Source organism: Epinephelus fuscoguttatus, linkage group LG1 (genome assembly GCF_011397635.1).
Source record: "Epinephelus fuscoguttatus linkage group LG1, E.fuscoguttatus.final_Chr_v1".
NCBI lineage: Eukaryota > Metazoa > Chordata > Actinopteri > Perciformes > Serranidae > Epinephelus > Epinephelus fuscoguttatus.
In genome coordinates, this window is record NC_064752.1 from 13,503,748 (window position 1) to 13,524,788 (window position 21,041).

At 42.5% G+C, this 21,041-nt stretch overlaps 1 protein-coding gene across 8 annotated transcripts in view; it reads right to left on the minus strand.

The window, feature by feature from the left end:
* Positions 1–27: 27 nt before the first annotated feature.
* rap1gapb (RAP1 GTPase activating protein b) overlaps positions 28–21,041 on the minus strand; it is a 196,806-nt gene continuing 175,792 nt past the window's right edge. For 4 of the 8 annotated variants that reach the window (XM_049570218.1, XM_049565740.1, XM_049569501.1 and 1 more), the window contains 12 exons: positions 18,835–18,990; positions 18,608–18,679; positions 18,425–18,511; positions 16,821–16,964; positions 11,978–12,109; positions 8,451–8,560; positions 7,209–7,325; positions 5,632–5,761; positions 5,123–5,222; positions 4,533–4,642; positions 1,642–1,687; positions 28–1,499 (listed from right to left, as the gene is read on the minus strand). In XM_049570218.1, the coding sequence (XP_049426175.1) occupies positions 1,679–1,687; positions 4,533–4,642; positions 5,123–5,222; positions 5,632–5,761; positions 7,209–7,325; positions 8,451–8,560; positions 11,978–12,109; positions 16,821–16,964; positions 18,425–18,511; positions 18,608–18,679; positions 18,835–18,990 (1,167 nt within the window). In that variant the 3' untranslated portion in view covers positions 28–1,499; positions 1,642–1,678. Of the gene's footprint in view, positions 1,500–1,641; positions 1,688–4,532; positions 4,643–5,122; positions 5,223–5,631; positions 5,762–7,208; positions 7,326–8,450; positions 8,561–10,695; positions 10,774–11,977; positions 12,110–16,820; positions 16,965–18,424; positions 18,512–18,607; positions 18,680–18,834; positions 18,991–21,041 lie in introns of all 8 variants that reach the window. The other 4 variants (XM_049570871.1, XM_049566392.1, XM_049567916.1 and 1 more) reach the window with 4 other exon arrangements.

Sequence of the window (21,041 nt, forward strand, 5' to 3'; positions counted from 1 at the left end):
CAGGAGTCAACACAGTACCACCAGTCACTGGGGGCAGATGTGTATAAATAAATACACGTCTGCCTAGTTTTACATTCAAGCCAGCTGGCAACACAATGCCTTTAAAATAGGACCCTCCATCAAAGCAGCTCATGCGACACAATCATTAGAAAGGCAACTTCAAGACGAGTCACAGTGTAATTCATATTCGGCAACAAATCAGGATTTTTCAAAAAGGTAAGCGCTTTGAAACAACTCCGAAAATGTAGTGCTTAGGTCACATACGGACATTTTACAAATAAAGTAGGAAAACGGTGGCATTTGGCTCTCTATCAGCAATGTGCGCTGCATCTGGAGATGTTGGCTGGTTTTCAGTAAAACACAAATCACAGGGACAACACCTCTATGTCAAGCATGGCACCAGTGTACAGAGGAGAGGTTTTTGGCAAGCAGATTTACACCATGCACAGTACCGTTGTATACACACACCCCTACACAGACATCAAATCAACACGTGGCGTGTGACGAAACGCATTTGGAGGCGAAGGTCTAAACAGCAGTACCTTGAAGTGTGGATTGAGGATGCATGTTGGTGGTTGGGGCACTACAGTAATTACACTTTTTACTCTAATTGTAAAGCATCAATAGAATCTACGTTTCTGTTAAAACATCCCTTTTCTTCTACAGACCTATTGTGGTACGATTCAATTTTGAATTTAAAAATTGCAAATGAATTTCTGTGGCATATTCGACCACCTAGGAGGAAGGAAGGTGACTGATGCTATGACAGCCACCGACAACGGCACCACAGAAGTACCCTCCATCAAAAACATGACAGATTTACCAAAGCTGTCGTAAAACACGACAAATATCCACTGCAGAATACTCAGAAGAAGAACAGATCATCAATAAAACACAAAACGTGGCCGACAGACAGCCACACACACACACACCTGGTACATCAAAGTTGAACCCATGTACAATATCACAGTGGGATGTGAGGTTGACATTTAAAAAACGTAGTTCTCTCTAGTGCAACTCTTCTCTCGACAGACTGATTTACAAGCTAAACAAACAGCGGCTGTTTGATCGGTCTCGACTTTTGTCACCGCACAGATTGAATCCCCTGATCTTTCACAGAGGACACACGACATTTGAGTGTTTACAGGATTCAGAGCTTACTGGCCTGAAGAATGAGCAGGTAGTCTGACTTATTCTGCTAAGCCGGCCGATAGACGACAGTCAGTAGTGGTGCTGCATGGGTGCGGAGGTCTCTTTTCCTTTGCCTAGAGCATTCAAGGAGGGTTCCGTGTGAAGCTGGAATGAGGGCAATAGGTAGATACATGTCCATGGAGCTGGGTGTCTGTCATGACAGGCAGCAGGTCCATGCCAAATATTCAAAGGGAGATCTGTGAGCCAGATCGAGAATCTGGCTTCTAACTCTGCTCCTCTTCTGCGTCAGTGGTGGAGTTCACATGGCCTTGGCTCGTTTTTGGCAAGATATGCCTCTTATGGGAATGCTGAGACAAAGAAGGAGAAGTGAGACCAGAGAGAGTCAGGTGAATGAGGGGTTAAAATGTGAGAAAAGAAGTACGAGAAAAAAATCTTTGTAGTCACACAGTCATTAAGTAGCCCCAAGGTTATGTCAATATAATGTCTGACCTGAAGATGGGCATCGATGTAGTGAGCAGGAGCGTGGCTAACAGTTCTGTGTACAGAGATGGAGAGAAGATGGCACAGTTAATATCGACAAATACAATAACAGGAGACCGGCAACAACACAAAACACCAAAGTAGTGCCGCAACTAATGATCAAGAGCTCTACCACTGCAGATGCCAAGTTGACAGCTGCCTGGAAGAAAAGCAAAACACCACCTCTCTTTTAACTTTGACCATGATGCATTGATGATGAAGCAAAACCCAGAACAAAAGGCAACTTCCAGCAACAATCTCGCTGTAGTTGTAGTTAGCTAGCTAATGTTAGTGAATGCATTTTTCAAATGTAAGGATTTTAAGAGTTAATGACGAAAGAGAAGGTTAGGTGAGGAAGAGAGGGGTAGAAGGGAAGAGATGTAGAGAGAGTTGTTTATATCACATTGTATAAGCCCTGGGTCTTCAGTGGGGGGAGAGTTACTGTAGGGGTTCCCCCAAATAATTGTTTGGTAAGTTCCAATGTAAGTTTTAAAAAAAAATTCTTTCTCTTAAAAATAAAGAGGTTGGGCACTACTCGGACACAACGCTGTTCCGCCATGGGGGTCAGGACGATGGTATTATTAGTAACTGCCTTATGAGCTCAGTGCAGTGCAGTGGCAGTAAGCTGGCTAGTGGGATATACACACAACAACTCACATACACTAGCATGCACGCATGGCTAGACCGGCTACCACAACACCACAAAAAGGAGAAGTTCGAATTTCAACACACACAGAGGCAGCGTAACTTCATCCTCTATTCGGGATGCCATTACTCCATTATACATTTGCAAAGCAAACAATTGTTTGCTGCTGTATTGATGCTCTGAATGTCAACACAGCTTCTTTAACCCAAACCATAATCTTTTATCAAAACCCAACCACATTGTTTTGGCACTAAACCTAACAAAAGTGAAGTAAGTATAGCAGGCACCTTCTCACCCATATCCATGAGGCTGATAACCACTGCCGATGCCCATTTATTAGAGTGATAATGTTCCTAAGGGGTGCCATCTTACTATATCTTACTATATAATGACGAAAACTCTGTCTGTGGGTGTGGTCAGTCCATGAGAAATTTGGCACAGTGGTAGAGGTTCATGGGAGGATGCGAACTCTGCCTCTCCTCATGAGGAACAAATCTGCCTCAAGAACCCATACCTTCCGGTTATATAGATTTTCCGCCCTTTTGAATTTTTTGAAAAACACTTAAAATCGATCTCTTCCTAGGAAGTTTGACCGATCTGCATGAAACTCAGTGAACATAATCTAGAGACCAATATCTGAAGTTCCCTCTTGGCAAAAGTTGGAAAACTTACTAAAACTGAGCTTCTATAAGGCAATGAATATTGCGGAGGGCGTGGCTCATCACATAAAGGTGTATAACATCTCAAGGGTTTCACCCATCACCACGCAACTTTGTAGGCATATGACCACACATAATCTGAGGGGACCCCTCCATTATTGACCCCATCAAACAAAATGGGGGCGCTAGAGAGCTAATTTCTTATCTAGGCCTAACCGCCATATCGATTTTTACTAAACTAATTGGCAACTGGGTGGCGCTATAACACAGAAAAATGCTTAAAATGACTAAAATGCGACCGATCGCTGTGGCTCCCCCTTTGGCCCAATGTTTGGGTTTTTTTCTAATTGTTGGTATGACTAAGTCATGGTATGGTATGCTGTACATAATCACGGAAACTGTCAATGTGTCATTCTGTCAGTCAGTCATTCTGTCTGTCCCACATTTTTCAAAAACTCTGTCTGAATACATTGCTCTTCTTAATGGCTTCAGTTGACTATTTAATCTGCAATTTCCTATGACCTGTATCCCAAACACACACCATGTGAAACTATACGTGGGCAACTGTGCACTCAGTGGGTATGGACTAGTTTTTGTTATTGATCAGTCTATTCTGTTTTTAGACACACTAGTGGTGTAGCTTTATGAATGGTAATGTCAGTCTCTCCGTCAGTCCATCAATTTAGTGCAGACTGAAATATCCCAACGATTGAATGGATTGCCAGGGAATATTTTACAGACATTTGTGTCCCCTCAGGATAGATTGTAATAACTTGCCATGACTTTCTTTTTTTTTTTTTTAAGATATTTTTTGGGGCTTTTTAGCCTTTAATGTATAGGACAGACAAGCGTGAAGGGGGGAGAGAGAGGGGGAGTGACATGCAGCAAAGGGCCACAGGCTAGAGTCAACCCCGGGCCGCTGCGGCAACAGCCTTGTACATGGGGCGCCTGCTCTACCACTAAGCCACCAGCGCCCCTTGCCTTAACTTTTCATCTACCAACATCATCAGGTAAAAATCTCAATTCGTCCAATTTACTGATGTATGGCCAAATTCGAGCAAAACAAATGACATTCCATCAGCCTCAGCTGTACTTTGTGTTTAGTGCTAATTACCAAATATCAGCATGATAACCCACTAAAGTACGATGGTGATCATGGTAAATATTATACATGCTAAACATCAGCACGTGAGCACTGTCATTTTGAGGATGTTAGCATTCGGCTCAGAGCACGCCTGTGCCTGTCAACAGCCTTGCAGAGCCACTAGCATGGCTGTAGCCTGTCGTGTTGTGGGCGTACTGTTTCGTCTACAAAATGTCAGGAAACAGAAAAAACAAAGGACCCATCAAAAGTTCCCAGAACTCAAGGGGACATCTACAAAAGCCAAAGCAAACGTTCACATGTGAGCTGGAGGTGGTGAATATTTAGTCTTCCTACTCAATAAATGACCTAAACAATTAACCAGAGGGAACATCCTTCCCCAGTGACTTTGTAAAACATGGAGGAGAACCATCTGAGTGTCGCCTAATGACTGATGACAAGCAGTTTGTCTCACCGATGAGAACTTGTGCTCCTGCGAGGGGCGCTCTGTCTTGGGCCGGCTGTCTGTCCCTTTTGGCTCTGATGTCTTCACTCCGTCCGCCTGCTGCTGAAGATGAGAAGCTGCTGGGAGGGAGGCGACAGATGCGTGGTTGTCATGGTTAATAAACTCAAGCACATAATGCTGCCAGCTGTTCTGGCCTAAAAAGGATATCCCAGCATGCATAAGATTAATGGTTCAGAGTGAATCATCAGTGTTAGGAAAAAAAACAGAATTTAGAGCATAACAGAAGTAGAGTGGGAATCACAGATAAGATTGTAATGCTGCACTCTTCAGGCATAGTAAACTTCATTTCAGAAAAGTTGGCTAAGTTAGCAGTTTGTTGGCAGCGAGATCCTCTGGTGCAGCTGAGGTGCAAGTTCATCACTCAAGGGTGCTCTGATATTAATTGCTCAGGAAGCAGGGAGTGTTATTCTTGCATCTGCCCCATCTAGGTTTTCCCTTGTTGGATATGTGAAACAGTCGACCTTTGGTAACTTGCGTGTTTCTCACACCTCCAGGCTATCGCTGACCGAGTAATATGAACCCCTCTCTCCGAAACTCACCTGGAAAACTTCCCTGGTTGGCACTGCATGCACTGTCCTCCGCCGCAGAGCTGTACACAAATGATTCTCCTTTGAGTGGTGTAACACAAGACACACTTTCCTGCGGAAGGGATAAAGGAAGTTAGAAATATTTCCCTTTTTGTTATTACTGACATTGTATCAAAAGGACAAGCAGACACCATAATCATAACCTTAGCTCTGCTCCGTGACTGCATTTGCATTTCTCTTTTTTAAATGCAAAATGGTTCGAGTGGAAGAAGAAAGCATTAATATGTATTACTATGCAATGCATTTTGACATGTGTCATTACTGGGATGGAGGGAAATCCATCAAACCTTCTTTCAAATGTTTTAAAGGACAAGCAAATTGCTTTCCCCTCACAGTTAAAGTGAGGCAAATATTAAATATGTCATCAGCTGTGAGGAGCCGCCTGCTGTTATGAATTTGGGGAAGCAGCATGCATGTATGCACTTTCATTATGTGTTATATCTCTGCCCGTCTCCACCCACCAGTCCGGTTTCGTACTCCTCCTCTGCCTCGTGCTCCTCCACTACGCTGGCAAAGCTGCTGGCGTTGGAGGAGGAGCGGGAAAGGTCCTGAGCCTCGGGGATGGACGGCGCCCTGCAACACATCGCCAAACTACACACCTGGGTCACTCTGACCGCACAAACACCTGTGCTCCTGTGCTTCAACACACTGAATTTATGTTTTCTCTGATTTTGAATGTGGCACTTCCAAGCAAAGTGGCAGCAGTGGGTTCGCGTAGATGTGCCGGGTAATCTTTTAAGCTCATGCAGATCTTTAAATTAGCTCTAGGGTTTGGTGATACTTACCAAAACTTAAAGGATGTCACAATATTTTTCAACATACCCACATTGAACAAATAACTCCAAGTGCAGACTTTAAGACCCAGTTGAATACTTTTCAAGCTCATGCCAATACCATAAACAATTTCAGAAGGTATCCTGTCTCATATTAGCTTTAATCTGTGCATGTATGTAATTTTATCTGCTTCCTGTCTCATCTAAACCAGACAACTGTATAATTCTGGCATGCAGGTGCCTCCTGCAGAGTGAGAGGAGAGTGTGGACACTGTCAGATTAGATGAATTTGGTGTCTTGTTTCCTGAGAACAACAAGAGAGGCTTACGAGACTATGAGGGTTATCGTCCGTGCAGTGCTGCTGTTCCAATTCTTACAAATCTACTCTTTATCAGCTGTGACTAATGGGCTCAATACAGATGGTGCTGACTGCAGATACAATGTGTTCTTTACACAGATACCTTTAGTTACTCATTTGCTTGCTTCTTCCGTCTTGCTGTGGTTTTAGATTGCAGACAGTAGTTTCCGTAGTGGTTTTAGTTCTTGTGCAATATTCAGAATCTTACTCTTTCGTTTAGAGTATTATAGCATTTTACAATGAAATCATTACACCTCCTGCAGTCCAAACACATAAGCGTACACAGCTGAGTCTATTTATTACCCGATTGGGTGACGTGACACATTGCTAGCGTGACACCTGCACCCCTGTGGTGTGGCATACTAATACCCATCCATCCATTGTCAACAGCTTATCCGAAGCTGGGTCACGCGGGGCAGTAGACTGAGCAAAGTATTCCAGACGTCCCTCTCCCCAGTAACGCTTTCCAGCTCCTCCTGGGGGACCCCAAGGTGTTCCCAGGCAAAATGAGATATGTAATCCCTCCAGCGTCTTCTGGGTCTGCCCCAGGGCCTCCTACCAGTGGGACGTGCCCAAAACACCTCTAACAGGAAGTGCCCAGGAGGCATCTTGATCAGATGCTCGAACCACCTCAACTGACCCCTTTTGACGCAAAGGAGCAGCAACTCTACTCCAAGCTCCCTCCGGATGTCTGAACTCCTCACCCTGTCTCTAAGGCTGAGCCCAGACACCCCTCAGAGGAAACCCATTTCGGCCGCTTGTATTTGCGATCTCATTCTTTTGGTCTTTTGCTGGGTCCAACACTATCCACTCACTCAAAGGATCAATCACCACAAATAAATTTTCAATGTGTGCAAATATAGCATAGAAATTATTGTATTATATCATGAATCTAAATAATAGTCACCTGTTCTTAGTAGCAGGGAATTCCGGAGAGCTGTGACTGGAGGAGTTGTCCGATTTGTTCTCCTGCGAAAAGTGGCCACCCTCCAGTGTCCTCTGGGTGCTGGGTGACACCTCTCGGCTTTAGGACAAGGATGGAGATAGTTACATTAAAAAAGCTTATTTCATATGGTTAGACATTTAACTTATGATGAATATTCTAACATATTCATAGGCTATAATCTGAACATGTGCTGTAGATCTGAAGGAGGGGCCCTTTAACAGCCATGAACCACAAACTGCTGTTTAGCTATTGTCAGCATTTTGTCATTATTGAAGTGACACACTGATTGAGTGCTGCATCACAAATATTACATGAAATGAAGGGCCTCATATTAATAATACCAAAATATGGATAGCACAGCATGGATACTTGGAGCTGCATCTGAAAAGAAGGGAGGAGGGAAACGTGTCAGCACCCAGTCCTCTGACACAGAGACAGAGTTCACTGGTGGAGTCTTGTCAGAGGCTCGGGCAGCGAATATCCACTTATGTTGCAGTGAAATTAATTTTTTAGTCGAATCAGATCTTCAGTTAATGTTACTGTACATGTTCAAACTGTAATCGGCCGTCTTTGCGGTTACATTAGAAGACTGACCACTTCATAAATCATGACACACTACTTAAGCCTGCATGAAAGTGCATATGCTACTTTTAATAATGAAAAAATATTGGTATCAGTATCTGCAACTCTGGCCCTGTTTTACTTGGTATCTATCAAAACCGCATTTTATGGTATTCCACACCCCTAACAACAACTGAGGGATGGCAGGTTTTATCCACACAGATTGTGTGGGCGTCTCAAAGCGCACCTGCTATTTCGTTTCATGAGCCTGTAGGTTTGATTTTTTCATTTTGCTCTTTGACTCAGCAGCTGAGCTTGTTGCAGGTGTATTGCTTATATGAACAATATTGTTTATCCTGCTGTATTATTTCCACGCAAGTCTTAGATCTGCAGAAACTGTGCACGTGGGCATCCCCACCTACTCAAACTACGCTCCTGTGCACATAGAGCACAACAAATTAAGCAAGGCATTAATATTCCTCCTCTCGAGCAAAACTGCCTTCCAACAAGAGCTCGTATCTTAACCAGTGTGTCTTCTAATGACTGATTTCCTCATTCTAATGTCCTTGCTTCCATCTGTTGTAACACTCTTCTCTCTTCACTTCCCACTCCCTGCTGATCAGCTCTGCTCTGTCCTCTCACCTCCTCTCTTGGACCTCCTGGATGTTCTCGATGCCAATGGCGCTGCTGCGGCGGGAGCTGAAGGGCCCCGACTTTTTCCTGGTCGGGCTTTTCCCAGGAATGATCAATGACTGACGGCGGGCAGGGAGAGGAAAGTCAGACACACACGGTGGGGATAGTGTAACCATTTCACAACCACAGCGTTAATTATATATAGTACATGACAGTAGGTTACTGAAGTGAAAGCTGTTCACATGTAGAAATGTTGCAAAATAAATCATGAACTGATGGCTTGATAATCCTGTACTGACACATTTGGGAATATGTTTCACAAATCCATGATACTCTGGGTTTCTGGCAGGAACTGATTAATAGTCATTATTATTTTGACTCTTAACTCTGAAGGAAAAAAGTCCTGAGAAGCATCATGTTTGGTTTTTTATTTGATTTTTATTTTAAGTAATCAGGTCAGACTGCGGAGTTTACTTGTTCAGATTTCAAGATGTCTGATACACACTTCTAATTTGAGATGCAGTATGATTCATCAATGAGTGACTGTGTATAAGAACATGAGTGGGAGTCTGTTTACAATTCTCCTTTCTGAATTTCTTACTTTTCTCTTGCAGTGTTTATTTAAAAGTGAAATGAAGTGAAGGAATTCATGCATGAAGCCCTGAGATCTGCTGCAATGGAATGAATCGAGACAACGCGTTAATGTGAAATGGAATCATCTACCGAAAAAACTAGTTACATAGCAGGCGAGATTTATGAGATAAATGAGCTATAACATCCCTCAGTCCATGATGGATCATTCCCTTTTTCGCTATACTGTAATGCATGAAGGAGAGAGGGTTAAAGGGATAGTTTGGATTTTTTGAGGTGGGGTTGTATGGGCTATTAATCCATAGTCAGGGTATTACATACAGTAGATGTCAGCCGGCTGACCTGCAGTTTGGAGAAGCAGGCTGGAGTATAAACACTGAAGCTAAGCAATGTGCTGCTTTGGAGGAGGGCAGCAACAAGTTGTATTTTAGCTACCTAAAAAAAGATCTATATCACTTGTGTACACTGTATTAAGAGTATTTTCACCACCTTACCCTTCCTCATTTTGATGGCCGTTGGGGCCGTTAACAACTTCAGGTCCCCATCTACGCTCTCGTCAAACATTAATTTTAGCTGGCTGAACACAGGAGCTGCTGGTCTACCTCTGCCTCTATCGTTCAGTTAGTTTTTCATTATTGTGGGACTTTGGTGAATCCGAACTAAACGCAAAATTACACAGTAACAAAAACAAACTAACTGATCAAAGCAGCAGTAGACGAGCACCTCCTGCGTTCAGCAAAGTTAAATCACTGTTTTTATCAATAGAGTCTGGCTTTGAAGAGAGCGATATAATATTTTCCTGTTGGAAATCACCGTCTGACATTAAGGTAAAGCAGGCATGTCCAAAGTCAGACCCGGGGGCCAGTCATGGCCTGTGGACCAACTTTAAACCGCCCTCAGCTTGGCTTTCAAAATATACTATATGTGGCCCACCATACAGTATTGGTTAAGCAAGCAAGATGACTTTGCATTTTTCTGTTCACCTCACACTGGCAGGACTGTCATAGAGCTGCTGCTTTCAAGAGCGGTGGAATGTTGAATACTTGTCAACTGAAAGATGAAGCAGTTGCGTTGGTCTCGTTAGTTTGTGATTTTTGTTATTTTTTTAATAACCAATTTGATGTGAGAGGCAGCTAGCCTGGAGGTATTTTCATATGATATAATCTTGCCCCATTCAAAAAAGTTTGGACACCCCTTAGGTAAAGGAATACTCTCAATACAGCATACATTTAAACTGATATTGACTATTTTAGGTGCACTTATTTAGGTTTTTGTGGCAGACCCCTCCACAGCAGTAGATCACTCAGTTTCCATGTCAGACTTTTGCCTGTTTCTCCACACTGGGGGCCTCCTGACTGACATCTACTGTATGTAATACACTGTCTTTGAATAAGTGCCGCATACAACCCTACTTCAAAAAATCTGAACTATCCCTTTAAGTTACTGTTTAAATCAATGAAATTATAATTAAAACCATAACTACAGAAATGTCATGATAACGTATCATAACTAAAACCTCTAACAGCCATGGGAACTAAAACAGACACATTCTAAGCTGTAAACTACAAACTACACACTGACATCATGAGACATAATACAAGTAAAATCAAAGTAAAGACCAGAGACAAAAATAGTAAACAAGAAGGGAGAAATATACATGAACCTCTTCTATTGTTCCTATCCCTATGGCACTGCCTCGGCGTCCATATTTACTGGGACTTTTCCCTGGAACAAGCAATGACTGAGCCACGCAAGACAGGGCAAAGGAAGCACAGAGAGAAGAGGAGATGACAGATTGAAAAAAGTAGGGGGGAGAAGGAAAAGAAAAGAACACATCATAAGATCTCATGCGCATAGCACAAAGAATTTTAACAGCAAGGTGCAAAAAAGCTTGAAAAATAAGCTCGCAGCGTGAGTTAATAGAGAAGACATGATATTGAGGAAATAGTGAGAAGCTTTTTAGAGCAAAAGCAGGCCGGGGTCCAACACAGGAGGGCACAGCGGGAGATGGAGTGCCACCGAGGTAGCAGGCTTGTCGGCACATTCTGCCCTGAGGGTTACAGGTTTGTTTAGTGATGCATTCAGAAGGAGAGAAAGGGCAAAAGAGGGCTGACAAAACCCACAGGGGTTGCTTTTAGAAAAACTTAGTCCTTTCAGAAATGGGGTTAATTTTGTCCCAATGCAAAGTACCGTCAGCAACCAAATCCCAAACCACAATGGAAGTCAAAAGTGCTGAAACATAATTAACCCCATCTTTGAACGAGACAGAAACAGGACGGTGTGCTTCTTGCATTCATGGCTTGTGCCGTGCTGCAGCCACACATGCACATAAACAAGGCTGCGTAGAGAGGTTGTAACATTTACAGGAGGTAGACAGTCATGACAGAAGCGCAGTAAGGAGGGAGGGAGTCTGGGTAGTCATACAGCTGTTACACTGAGCTCACTTCAAGGGTCAGGATAGAGACCGGGGCTCACAAACTATCAGTCATCTGAGAAGGAGATCATCTGATTCATCCCACAGTGGATACTCTATTTCTGATATCATCCTAGATCTCTAACTGTCGCTCTACGTGGTGATGAAGATTCTCTCAACAGATGAGAATGAATGAAATGCTGAAAATGAATCGTGCTGTTAATTTCCCCAAACAAAAAAAAACAAAACAGTCATTAACTGAAACACTGTGTAGCCGTAAATGGAAAAAAGGCAATCGATGAAAGGCGCTGTAGTACAAAGCAAGAGTGAATTTAAAATGTCAGGAATGAAAGCGAGTGCTTCGATGAGAACATACTGATGAGGAGCAATTTGCTAAAGTGCTGCTTATAAGAAAGAATAGGGGTTAGAGCAAGTCTGTATTTATCCACCGTGCTGAGATATGGTGAAAATATACTGTATCCTGATTGTACGTGTTGGGTGGGCATCATGTGAACCGAAATGGGCTACTTACAATCCCTGGGGTTTTGGGGCTCTCTGCGGGATTGTGGGTAAAGCTGCCACTGTGACTAGTGGAGACTGTGTGTGACTTCTTGTTACTGAGGCCCATGGCGTCCATAGACTGGCTTCTGCTGCGGATGACCCGCTACAGAGAGAAACGAGGAGATACCGTCAGTGGATCCACGTGAATATTATGTGGAAACGCAACACACTGACCGATCATCCAAAGCATTATATACCACATGTGTGACTCTGTATGCACACTAAATCCAGATTAAGTCAGTTTCAAAAGTTCACCAACATGTACATGTTAGTAAATACTTAGTGGTTGTGTGTACGAGAAACACAGAGTGTGTTTTATCCAGGGCTGCAACCAGCAGGTGTTTTCATTATTGGTAAATCTGCCCATTATTTCTCAATCAATTGATTGTCAATGCAATGTCAGAAAATAAAGAAACAGGCCCAAAGTGACATCTTTAAATGTCATGTTTCATCTGACCAAAAGTCCAAAGATCCAAAGATACTCAGTTTGTTGTCATGTATGACAGAGAAAAGCATCAGATTCTCACATCTAAGAAGCATGAACCATAAAATGTTTGGCTTTTTCTTGAGAAATGACTAAAACAATTATTATACCATAAGTTACCAATTAATTTTCTGTCAATCGATTAATCGAATAATTGTTGCAGCTCTAGTTTTATCCATATTTATAATGTTCACAAAATTTTTGTCTTCACAGAGGAGATTTTAAAATGCAAAGGTGTAGATAGTAATCAACAACTGCTGACTTCCATTTAGCTTCATCAGTTATCAGGGTCCTGGTATTGTGCATGCTGGTCCACTGTCCCCGTAAATCATGACAGTGTCATGGTTTATGGGGACACTTGAATAGATCTGAGCCAGTGTTACTAGTATCACTTGTGCTTCTCCAGCCTGTTCTCATTCCCAGGTTGTCAACTACAGATGCACTGTCACGCCCCTCGGTGTGTGATAGCGACGCTGAGGGCGTTGATGCACCAGACTTTCAACTAACTCCAATGTAAACTCATCCATGGCAATATTTGACACTCAAAGCAACTGACATAGTGTCAAGAGTGAGGGAGTCTGTGTGTGTGTGTGTGTGTGTGTGTGTGTGGGGTGAGGGGGTGGGGGTGGGGGTGGATGGGTCAAACAAACACAGACTTTCACCCAGGAGACTGCTGCTTGTGTCCCGTGTGAAACCAAAAGTCATGTAGCTTACATGCATCCGTCACTTATGTATTTTACAGCTGTGCCTCACATGTAGGCAGAGGTTAGCCTGAGTGTCAGACTGAAGCTCCCAGAACCTTCAGTCTGACATCGCCTCCACTGAAGGTGATTTTCAAGGGGGAGGGAATTTGATTTTTCCCTAACCAATCAGTAGAGATCAACGACTCACCCAGAATCTGACGTCAGTAGTATCCATGCCTCGGGGGTGCCGAAAACAAGCGAGCATTGCCCGTTTAAAATGTCTCCGTCGTCGTGCACGCCCAGCTGCCGTTAAATCCAGTTTAGCTGATTCCTTAATTTGGTCCTCCATTAACGCGAGTAGTGGCGAAATACCTCGATAGCATCGTTAATGTGGTCTGTAGGATCTGCAGCGGTCGCCATTGTTGCTATCCTCACCAGTTACCCACCGGCGGACAGCTTGACATCAGCGTGGCGCTGACTGGCTAATCGCTAGACCCGCCCCCACCCCCGGCGTTCATTGGTCCTTCCATCGTTTGGACGAGATAAATCGCAAATTCATTGCAGTAAGCCAGACCAGAGATGCAAGCCTACTCAGTTGAGTGGGCGGGGTCTATGGTCTGGAACCAGGCTAGGCAGAGGTGGGACCAAGTCATTGTTTTGCAAGTCACAAATAAGGGCCTGTCCCATTTCTAACCCTTAAATCTTCCACTTGGTATTGAGTGCCCTCGTTTGCGAGATGACCCTTTATGAGGGAAGTGAGAAATATTAGGGTAGAGATCTTTCCCTAAGAAATGGGACACCACTTAATGCAAACTGGCGTTGCCGACGTGCAGGCCTACGTCACGCGTAGCAGCGATGAAATGAAAATGCCGGCTCCAGCTGCTATGTTTATTCTTCTCCGTCTGATGAATCAACAGAGAAGAAATGCTGAAAACAGGAGGCGCCTATGACGTCTTCTAGTTCTGATCGATTTTGTTCGGGTAAGTCGATTTGTTTAAATATTTTGACGCTGTGCTCAACCGAGGTGCTGATGAATATATAACCTACGTTCCGATCATACAGTAACAAATTGTTTTCCAAAACTTGCTGAAGTTGCTGACTTCGCAAGGTGTTCTGGGAAATTTCATCTTCCACTCCCTTGGAATCTAGGATGGGTTTTAAGTGTCGGAAACCACTTCCACTACCTCAATTCTGTTTTGGGACACCACTAGCCTAAACATGAACGTGCACAACTAAGTGCAAGTGGGTATTTCTAGGGGGAGTGTGGGTATTGGGACAGGCCCTAAGTCTCAAGTCTTTGCATTAAACAAGTCCTCAGGCACTCTTCACCAAGTGTAATGCCATTTTAACAACAAAGTAATGAAACAAATTTACAAATATCATGAGTGCTTTTAAAGTTTAAAGTAATTATTTATTGAAACAACTCACCTTTATATAACTTTCTCTTCCCAAATATGTAAGACATTCTCTGTAAGACTAATCTTTCTTTAAAGTAATACTGTACGTTGCTGCATGTGTTTTTTGTTGAACGTCTTAACTCTTGGAACACCACAGTTACCTCAGACAGTTTGGTGCCAGGAATGGACGCCCTGGGAGCTGAACGGTTTGCTGGTGGATTAAAATATTGTTGGAGGGTAAAACTACAAGCGATTGAGTTTGTGGCCTGTTGCAGCCTCTAAGGAAGCTTTCAATGCGGTGGGTGTATGGAGAACGAGGAGGAGGAGCTGGACATCAGGTTAGCAGTGAATGAATGTAACAGTGAATGTTCATTGTGAGCCAGACCACTGAAGCTACTTTAGTGGCACACAGAGAAATTGTGTCATGTGTGTTGGGTCATCTAATCGGCTCTTGACTGTAGCAATGCCACTGTGCCACTGCAAATAAAATACTTGATTGGTGGGACATTTTTCAAATACCATACTTTCTAATCTTGGGGCTTGCGGTCCAAGTCATTGGTGTCAAAGTCCAAGTCTAGTCTAAAATGTATTTATTTATTTACTTGTTTATTTGACAAGGACAAATAGGTAAAACATTGCTTCATATGTAAAATACAAAGTGACACAATGCATACAGGTTTCTAGCCACGGCTAATTTGCAAGCCCTTGTCCCTGTGTACGCTGCTAGAAGTAAACACAGTAAGTGTAAGATGACTGAGCATGGAGTATTTCAATACAAGCCATCAAATTTGTCTGACTCATGTCCACACCTCTGAAGCAGACACTGAAGGTTGCTGAAGGGTGCCTTTGGCGTCAGTATCACATGCCGAGGGGCATAAGAAAGCATTGGTACTTGAGGACCTGGGTTGAGAAGGTGTTGGCTCATTCTATGATGACAAAGTCAAAATGTCTGCTGTGAAAAAGGCCCATCACTAATAAATTCACAAATATGTTCCATAACCAGATTACCTATCCAAATATTTTTCATACAATGCCAACATTTCTAGCCAGTGTCAACTTTTATATAATTGGCCCATTATTTTTAAACTGAGGTCAATGTGTCATGTTGTCAGTGTGACTACATGCTGAACCTATTATAAAGTGCTAATATGTGTAAATATTTTGGAACAAATGTGTTGAATCTCTGAGGGCACAAATGAGTGTATGTGGACATGTGTGTGTGCATGAACTCGTATTGTTTGTGTCTACGTGTGTGTATGCAGGACTATTTTTGAACACTTAGGGGCAGTGCAGGTCAACAGGCAGGAGGGAGAGGCTGCGTGAAAGCATTGTAGGTTCACAGAAGGTCGAGGAGAGTGTAGGCTTTGTGGCGGAGGAGGATGAATCCGCATCTCTTATCTAAAGTATCTATAGTTGGGTTTGTGTCATGGGAGGGGAAGTTTAGACACAGTGTGAGCGAGAAAGACAGCAAGAGGAAGTAGAGGAGGCAGCAGGACAGCAAAATCTACACGGTTAGACAGAGAAAGAGTGGGAAATATTTGCAGATGCAATTTGTGGAGGTTTGAGGGAGAGAAGGAGAGGCAGCAAGATGACTCTCGACAGGTAGAAAAAAAACAGAGACAGGATTTGTGGGCGAGAGAACATTCATACAGAGGAAGTGTAGGCTTGTATGGAGAATAAATGGATCTAAAGACAGAGACTGAGAGAAATGTGGGTTTATTTCTCTGAAGTTGCATGAAAACACAGAAAAGATGGCAGAGAACTCGTTGGTGACACAGAGAGAGGAGGAAAACAGCGAGGGAACGCTGCTGCATCATCAGCTCCCTAATGAAGGGTCATTAAATCGTTCATCAGGCACACACGATCACAGCTCCTACCGCCGAGCCTCAGCGGCCGGGCTACGCTCCACCACCCTAATGGTCATTGATGGAGCACTCAGTCAGAGAAAGTGTCTTTCATACACAACAGGACGCTGCACAGCCTCGAAACCACACCATCATGTGAAAACACACCGAGTTCAGCAGTCGTAGCCAAGTGAGGAAATCAAATGCCACAGGACTGGTCCTTTGAGATACTGCACATTTTCTATGCTTTGTTTTCTCATGTGTGAATACCCAGAATCCCAGCCAAGAGACAGGAGAGGGGGAAAAAAGCATCCTTAAAAGTTTCTGCAGTCATAACCATTCTCTCTCATGCATGTGGAGTTGCAGATTAACAGTGCACCTCGTCGAATGAGGGATGGGGCCGTACCTTGAAGGATTCAAAGAAGCCTCCTCCTCCTCCTCCGGCCCCGTTCTCCAGCTTATCGTCGTCACCACCCAAACCCATCATGGACTGGCTGTTGATGTGCAGCTCCTCATATAGAGTCTCCAGCAGGGCTGAACGTGTGCGCTCCTAACAACAACACCAACAACACAGTCAGTCTGCACAGGTACTGACACTGACTGTGAAATCTGAAAGCCAAGTTGGTTCATGATTTTCAAATTAAAGGTCCAGTGTGTAGGATTTAGGGGGATATAATCAGTATGTTTTCTTTAGTGTATAGTCACCTGAAAATAATCATTGTGTTGTTGTTACCTTAAGCCCCATTTCCACCGAACAATACGGTACAGTTCAGTTCGGTACGCTTTTTTTCTGCTTCCACTGTGAAAAGTTGTGGATGGTACCAATGGAACTGCTCCGTACCGTCCCCATCTTTGGTCCCCCCTCTGTTGGGGTACCTAGCACCTAGTTTTATTAGTAAACTGTAACTATAAAATGAAAGGATGTTTTGCTGCCTCTTGTAGCAGCTGGAGTCGGAGAAAAAAATAACTTTTAAGGTGGAGCGTTTACTTGTAATATTACTCAATACATGAGCTGAATGACGTGACGTGAATCCATCAGCACATCTTAATTTCACTGTGACAACTTTGACCATTACTTTTGTTTTTATATGACATACACTTTTAGTAATGAGTGGGTCTTCAAGCATTTGAAAATATGTATTGCTTTCGACCAGAAATGTGAACTGTATATATTCTAATCCTCACTCGGAGAAGGGAAAAAAAAAGCGTTGCAGAGCATCGTTGCCGTGGGCTCCAGCAACAGTAAACCTCTGAGCTTGCCTGAGAAGGACTAAATGCACAAACCCAGTATTTTTAAATATCCCATGGAGAGAGACTCTCACTGCAGCCTGTTCTATTTTGCTTTGAAAATGTCAGCGTGCAGACTCGTTCTGTGGACGATAAACGAGGTGAAAACTGATTAAGGAGGAAATACAGTGAGTGCTGGACAGAGTAGTGAGTGACAACAACCCCGCCCACATTTAAGAGTACTTTGCATATTTGCATCAGCCACCATAGTTAGCAGCCCCTCCACAATGAGAGCATCAGAAAAACACTTATATTTTTTTAAACTGCCTTTTTTCAGGGTTTTTTACTGGTTGAAATCACCTGAACCATTTGTGTTTGAGAAGCAGAGATCTCTACAGATAATTCAGCTCCTGGTAAAAACCTCCTGAACTATGAACACTGAAAGAATTCTAACTGGAAGAGGTTTCACCTGGTTGCAATCTGCAATCCTCACCACTAGATGCCACTAAATCCCCCTAACTCTTACACACTGTTCCTTTATGGGGTATGAGTGACACTGATGAAAATGAAATGACAGCACCACATCAGAATGACAGACATCAGCACAAGAGCTCATTTGCATTGTGGTTGATTTCTGAGTTTGATGGCGATCAATCTATGTTGTCACTTGAGATCACTTTCTGTCAAGAACACAGCAGGCAGGATGTACACCCATGCAAACACAGGTGTGTGCTGAAGTGCACACACACATTCACACTCCTCCGGCACAGTTTCTCTTCTCACCTCAAGCTTGGCAAACTTCTCAGCCTTGTAGCAGGCGTACTCTGCATTGATGAGCTTGGTGAAGAGGAACTCTCGGAACTCTGGGCCCTGAGGAAGGCAAACATGGAGAGGGACAGGCAGATTATGATTTCTGGTTTTTGATGTCTGCTTGTAAAGGGGAATTGAGTTTGTGAGGCTGTTGACCTTTTTGAAGATTGCAGGGTCAGGCAGTGCAGGGCCAAAGAAAGGTACATCATCCCGCGCTGTCACAGACACCTGGAGGAGAGAGCAGGTGCACACAGACTATGATGCACATGGCACTTTTTAAAACCTCACAGAGGAGTAAACTAATGAATGAGTGAATCTGAAATGGGGTTTAAAGGTCAGTCAAAGTTCCTTCATACAATATTTTGCAGTACTGTGGGACCAACCTTGTAGGTGACGTTGTCTGTACACGCGTTCTCCACCTGCACCACCACATACGCATGCAGGAAGTTGGACTGGATCATGTCTGGTACAAAGGGCGTGTTCTCCTCCTGGAACACGATGGCTACGATGTCATTGCCTATGTGTCTCTTCCTCTGCAGCTGGATGGCACAGATAAACAAAATTAACAACAGCGGAAACATCTCAAACGACCAGTTAGAGAATCAGGACCGTTACAGAATCACTTCCAAGATTGACCTGCAATAAATATAGTCCAGGCAGAGAGGCAGACAAGTGTTCAACCCAAGATTAAGCTATAAAATTAAATAAATACACATAAAACAGTATAACCTATAGATATGCATGACATTTATGACGGTGTATATGACAGATATATAACAAACCTACAGTATTACCTGACGCATAGGCCCCCATAAATTAACCTGATCTGTTTTTATGAGCTGCTGCTGTAACCCCAAAGGATGATCTCCTACTGCATCGTGTGCTTGTTGTTATAATTTCACATTTAATGCAGCTACAACAAGGGTTGAATAATGTATTTGTATACCAGTGGAGGCACTGCAAAGTCAAACAAAAATGGTTTATGCTCCTGCAGATGGCTGACTGTCAGCAACCCAAATCATCACTGCTGAATTGCTGTATTTTCCTTGTTGCCAAAAAGCAAAAGGACACTCGTGCACTTGGAGGACAGAGTGACTGTGCCCAAGTATTAATTTTTTATCCAAGCAATATCTTTAAAAAAAAACTTGGTGTTGCCAAGCACTGGGGACACCTTCTTCCTCTGCTGGAGTATGAATCTATGTTGTCACTGCATTGCCTTTTGCTAGGAACTCTAATTCAGACAGCTTGCATGTTCCCTGTCTGTGGGAATATTGTACACCACTGTACTCTTTGTGCTGTTGCTTTATAACCATCTTTGTACTGTATGTCCACGTACTCACACTGGCTGGCTCCTATATATAAATCTTTCCTCAGGCGAGTTCCCTCTTATCTGTGAACATACATGTGTAAAAACCTAAATCAATATGCTCTACACGCTCACAATATTCTACAGATGTTGACGCCCAGGGTGAGAAAAGAACGAGGCAAAAAGCTTTAAGATTTGCTTCTTCCTGGAATGATTACAGAGAGACCTAAAAGTGCCAGAGCTGATTACCATGAGGGAGTTGAAGTACGTTTTAAAGACTCAAGACAAAAAGCATAATTTGTCAGTATGACTGCTCCCAAAATGCTTACTGAAATTTCTTTAGGAAATTGTACCTATTCATGTCAAATCCTTTACTCAGTTAAAAGTAGCAATACAACAGTACAGAAATACTTTGCTACATGTGAAAGTCATGCATTCAAAATCTTAAAAGTACAAAAATATTAGCAAAATATACTCAAAGAACAAAAACAAAAAGTACTCATTACACAGAATGGCCCATTTTCCGAATTTTATATAGACTCTTGTATAGTCAAATTATAATAATTGATGAATTAATGTGAACATCGCTCAAATTTTGCAGCTTGCAAAGGTCGGGCTATTTGTTTTTACTGTATACTGTGTGCTGGGTAGTTTGTGGATTTCACCAAGGAATCAACAAAGTTTTGTCTTAATCTAAATAAATAACAAATCATAATTTATTTGTTGATTAGATTTTGTATTTATGATCTGAATCTGCAAAGTAACTATTAACCAATGTTGTTAACAAAGAATGTAGTGAAGTAAAAAGTACAATAACGTAGTGCTGTAGAAGTATAAAGTAGTAAAAAAAAAATCAAAATACTAAGGTAAAGTATAAGTAGGTTACCTCAAAATTGTACTTAAGTAAAGTACTTGAGTAAAAGTACTTACAAACATTCACATTCCACCACTGATTGTATTTTTGTTTTTTAACTGGTCAATTAAAGGTTGTATATATATATACATATACATACATATATATATATATATATATATATATATATACATATATATATGTATATATATATCTTGTTTGACACATGATAAATACAGTCCTGTAAATGTTTTCCTTTCAGCAATCAGATGGTAAATTATTAAAAAATACTTGTGGATGGCAGAATTTCAAAATATATTCTGCTCAGCCCTTTAAAATGGAAATCGATTCTTATTAAGACCACTGACGGGCAAGTTTCTCTCATAATGTAATTACTACATATTACTAGTTACCTTTATTTTGAAAGTAAT